A 4,538-nucleotide genomic window follows, 5' to 3' on the forward strand; every position below is an offset into this window, starting at 1 on the left:
TATAGGTGAAGAATGCCAGAATACATGACCTACCTGGCACTTCCCTGGAAAGACAGCAGCCTTCATCTCAGAACAAACCTGCAAGGAGCCTGTTCAATTGCCTGAACGTTTTCCTAATCACATAATGCCTTTCAATGGGAGAGAAGATGATTAATTTGCTTTTAAAAAGAATATTTATGAACCCAAGGATTAAAATTAATGATTTGAAATATAATATCCTTGTTGGAGAAATCCAAACATCCCTAACTGCTATATTAAGGGAAGTAAGTATACACTAAGACATGTATCTCTACCTTTAAAAGAAAGAATTGAGTCTTAGACAACATTCAGTATCTAAAAGCTATCATTTTCTCTCCAGTTTTTGACCTGAAATGTTATCTTTGGCCATTGTTTACTTCTGTTCTAAAACCAGCGACAGTCTGTTGGGGCACTATGTATCTGTTACCATAACAAGTGCAGGAAGTGCATTCAATACTTTATGAAAAGTATTTTTATATATTATGTAGGCACAAAGAAAAAAGTATTTGAGGTCATGTAGTATGGTGCATGGATGTAAGCAATCCTGTGTTTTACTTCATGTTACACTCCTCACTCCCAGTTTTGACCTACTGTATTTACTTAATATAACCACTTCATATTTGGGAATATACCCTGAACATTTTTTTCCATTACTTTGCATGGACCTTTCTATACTGTTTAAACTTCTCCAGCTTTCCTTGTTTTTCTGATCTCCTAGAGTCGTTAACCAATTACAGCTGGGATCAAGGCCAAAACCAGCTAAATATCACAGCTGAGATTATCTTAAGTGGTACCTTAGTTAAACTGCTGAATAATCTTTTCTCTAGGGTTTAGATAAACATTGGCTGAGTTTTCTTATAACTTATGCCTTCCTAAATGTCCTTCCTTTTTGCTTTACTGTTTATGTTCTTTTCTTTTTATAAAGCTTCCTAGAGAAGGTCAGTTGGAGTCCCACCTCAGTCACACAACTGCAAATTAGGATAGCCCCTTTCCTTCACAGATTTTCTCTGGAAAAAATGGAAGATAAGTTATATTATGGTTTCTGTACAGCTTGCCCCCAAATCACTAAAAGTAACCATTTCAGCAGATCTTGGACTGATTGCTCATCTTATTTTGCAGTGACTCTGGATTATTTTACATTTTGCAAGCAGAAAAGCCATTATCTGCAGTTCACCTACTTGCAAGACACTACCAATAGTCAGTCTTGAGTTTCTATGCAGTATGTCAAACCAGAAATCCATGACATAGAATGACCTGACAACAAAATAGGTTAAACTTTTTCTTGTTAAGCAAACGTTTCTTCCTCCTCACTGCTTATATGAGGAAGAGGTGGCTTTTTCTTCTCTAAAGCAATTCCATCTTCCTTACTGTGAGTTAACCACTAGTGAAGTATCTTGAGAAAAATAAAATCTTATCTCAGGAGTTTTAATCTTAAAACAGGAAAATTCTACTCCAACTAGGAAAACTCATCTGATTTTCCCACTGCAAAAATACAAATAAAAGCAAAACAGACTACAGATGGAAATGTGAAATGACAAAGAACAGCAAAACAAGCTATTACAGTATATGATATTGATTTCTTAAGCTACATTTATTTATATTTCTGCATCACAGAAGAGACTGTTACAATGCATTCTGTAAGTTGTAAAAATGTGTCTTTCCCTGCTTACTGATTTAGTACTGTGCCTCACATGAAATGTTCGGGGTGATAATGTTCTTGTCTCACTCTGTTGTGGAGATGTATCTGCTCTCAAGAGGTGGGGAAGATAACTGTGTTTACAAAAGCAGGTTTCAAGAACATGCATTACAAAGATGCTCACATATGGATGCAGCCACACAGTATCACAGTACCAGCAATTCATTGTAACCAAGCTTTTAATGTAATTTATAAAAAAATAGAGTTATTTACATTTGAAACTTATTTGATGGCATCCTCTTTTATTACAACATTTGAATCCATTAATAAATGACACTTTAACTCATTTGAGAGCAAACTTTTCCAAGATAAGCATAACAGTACAGGAAAAATATTTAAAACATTGTGAATTCTTGTTATTTTGCAGCATCATACAAACTCATTCTTTTCAACACATGCACCCTTGCCATACAGTAAGCAAAATTCCCTTCCAGATTAAGGTACAGAAACTCTGCCACAATTCTAGTGACAGTCCCACATTCTTACATGTGGCACTTCAAGACATAACCAAAGGAATTAGTTTAATTCCAATGGATGGTAGCCTAAATGCAGAATGTGGCCTCTTACGCACTTCTAAGAAAATTCTGGTTAAAGGGACCAAAAAAAGAAGTATGACTATACTTATTGCATAGTTGCAGTAAGCTAGATCCGTGAATACAAAGGCCATCAAAATATATTATAAATCTATCTGAGTTTCAAAGCTACTTTAAAATACTGTTTTGATTTACAATAAAAATAACACTGTTTGGGGTTAGTTTGTAGAGTTGTATTTTGGTCCATGCTGTTAATTCTATATCATTATATTCCTCTTTCATTAGTTTAAAAGCCTCAGAACAGCAGGTCCTCAGGCAATTGTAGGAATGATGAAGCCAAGTCTCAGACTTCAGCTGCTGCAGTCAGTTCATAAAAAGTCTAATTCCAACTCCCTCCCTTCTTTACTACTTTAAATAAACATCCCTCAGAACTCTAAGGGAAAAGAATGACAAGGGACACAGATTTAACACTGTTAGAGATGGGGGTTTGTCCCCATCTTCTAGTCCTGAGCCGATAAACCACAGCTCTTAAGAATATCCATCCCATAAAAAAGATCAACAACAATTAAAAATCCTCAATTTATTCTGACTATGCAGTAGTTCCACACAATCTGCTGGCTGTAGAAACTTCTTTGGTATCAGAGTCAGGTCTTCCTGAAACCACAAATGGCCAAGTCTGTAAGCAAAAAGAAAAAATATTTCATATTAAAAGAAAGTTTATCCTTGTATGAAACTGGAGCTTTATTACTGATAGATGTCTAACTCTGGTTCAGTTGCAAACACGTCATCATGTTTTAGTCCCTGTGGGAAGCACAGAGAGAGCTGAGTTCCTCTAACAAATATTTTCATTACGTTTTACATTATAATTAAATGGTCCACAGAAGGGCTGCAATGGTCAGCAACAGATTGTTCTCATCCAAAATGCAACGTTTGTCTTGCTTTGCAACTGTTTACATCATTTAATAAATAAAAACCATATCAAATACTCAAAAACAATCACTCTGCTCTATATAAGAAACCTTTTTACCCCGTGACCAAGCATCGGGCGTTTAGTTTTGGCCCGATGAACTCATGACGGCTTGCTGGTGCTCCCGGCCAGCCCGCAAACCGAGTTACTCCTTTTTAGGACACTAAGCTTGCCTAATGCCCGAGGAATGTAGCTCTTTAAGGTCCCCTACTCCGACTCCCCAAGACTGACACACCCGCCATCACCGAAGGTCAAGCCCGGCGCTCGGGTCGCCCGCAGAGCGAAGGTGGCTGGGGATTCACCGAGCAGCCCGGGCCGCCCCGCCGCTTCTTCCTGGGAGGGCACGGCTTGAGCGCTGCCAGCCGAAGCCCGAGGGGCTGGCCCTGCGGGGCTATCCCGGCCGGCCCCCTGGGGGTTTCCCGAGGGTGCCCCTCGCCGCGCATCCCGCCCTCCGCGCCCTTCGCGCCGCGCCGTACCAGGTTGACTGGATGGACGTAGCCGTTCTCGTAGCGGTCTTCCTGCAGGAGCTGCCGGAGGTGGGCGATGTAGCTGGACGCCAGGCGCAGCGTGTCCAGCTTGGAGAGCTTGGTGTCGGGCGGCACCCAGGGAAGGCTCGTCTTCAGCCGGGAGAATGCCTTGCTCAGCACCCGCATCCGCGCCCGCTCCCGCGCGTTGGCCGCGTTGCGCTGGGATTGCTTCCCCTCGGGCGGAGGCCCCCGCTGCCCCGACGCCACCTTCTTGCCCCCGGGGCCGCCGCTCCGCGCCCGCTTCCTCTTGCAGCCGCTGCCCGCAGGCCCCGCCGCACAGCTGCCCTCGCCGTCCTCCTCCTCCTCTTCTTCCTCCTCCTCCTCCTCCTCCGCCGCCGAGGAGTTGTCCCCCGAGGGGTAGAGATCACCGCGGGGCTGCCGCTTGGCCGGCGGCTGCGGGTAGTCCAGTTGCAGCGCCCGCAGGTCCATCTCGGGCAACTCCTCCGCCTCGCTCCCGGAGCACGTGGACATGGCCCCGGGCGGGCAGGGAGGCGGGCAGCGCGGCAGGCGAGAGGGGGCGGACGGCCGGGGCGAGTCGGCCCAGAGCGGGGCGTCCCCGCCGCGGAGAGTTCGTACCGGGGCGGGGGCGCGGGGGGGGGGGGGGGGGGGGGGGGGGGCGCCCCCCTTGACAGCCCTATATATCGTGTGTCCGCGGAGCGAACCATCTGCCGGGCGGAGGGGAGGAGAGGGGCGCGGGGGGGAGGAGAGGGGTGCAGGGGAGGAGGAGAGGGGCTCAGGGCGGGGGTCGAACGCGGCGGAGCTCCGCGCCGGGGGCGGTGCCTCCCCGCGCTATCCTG

General features: G+C 45.6%; 1 protein-coding gene across 1 annotated transcript; it reads right to left on the minus strand.

Annotated features, from left to right (window-relative positions):
- Nucleotides 1–1,874: 1,874 nt before the first annotated feature.
- MSC (musculin) lies at nt 1,875–4,229 on the minus strand. Its single transcript, XM_027638807.1, has 2 exons — nt 3,691–4,229; nt 1,875–2,923 (listed from the first exon to the last, which is right to left on the minus strand). Exons 1-2 carry the CDS (start codon nt 4,210–4,212, stop codon nt 2,837–2,839), a joined length of 609 nt encoding a protein of 202 aa, XP_027494608.1. The 5' UTR covers nt 4,213–4,229; the 3' UTR covers nt 1,875–2,836.
- Nucleotides 4,230–4,538: the final 309 nt, after the last annotated feature.

Source organism: Corapipo altera, unplaced genomic scaffold, assembly GCF_003945725.1.
Source record: "Corapipo altera isolate COAL_440 unplaced genomic scaffold, ASM394572v1 49, whole genome shotgun sequence".
NCBI classification, from domain to species: Eukaryota; Metazoa; Chordata; class Aves; order Passeriformes; family Pipridae; genus Corapipo; species Corapipo altera.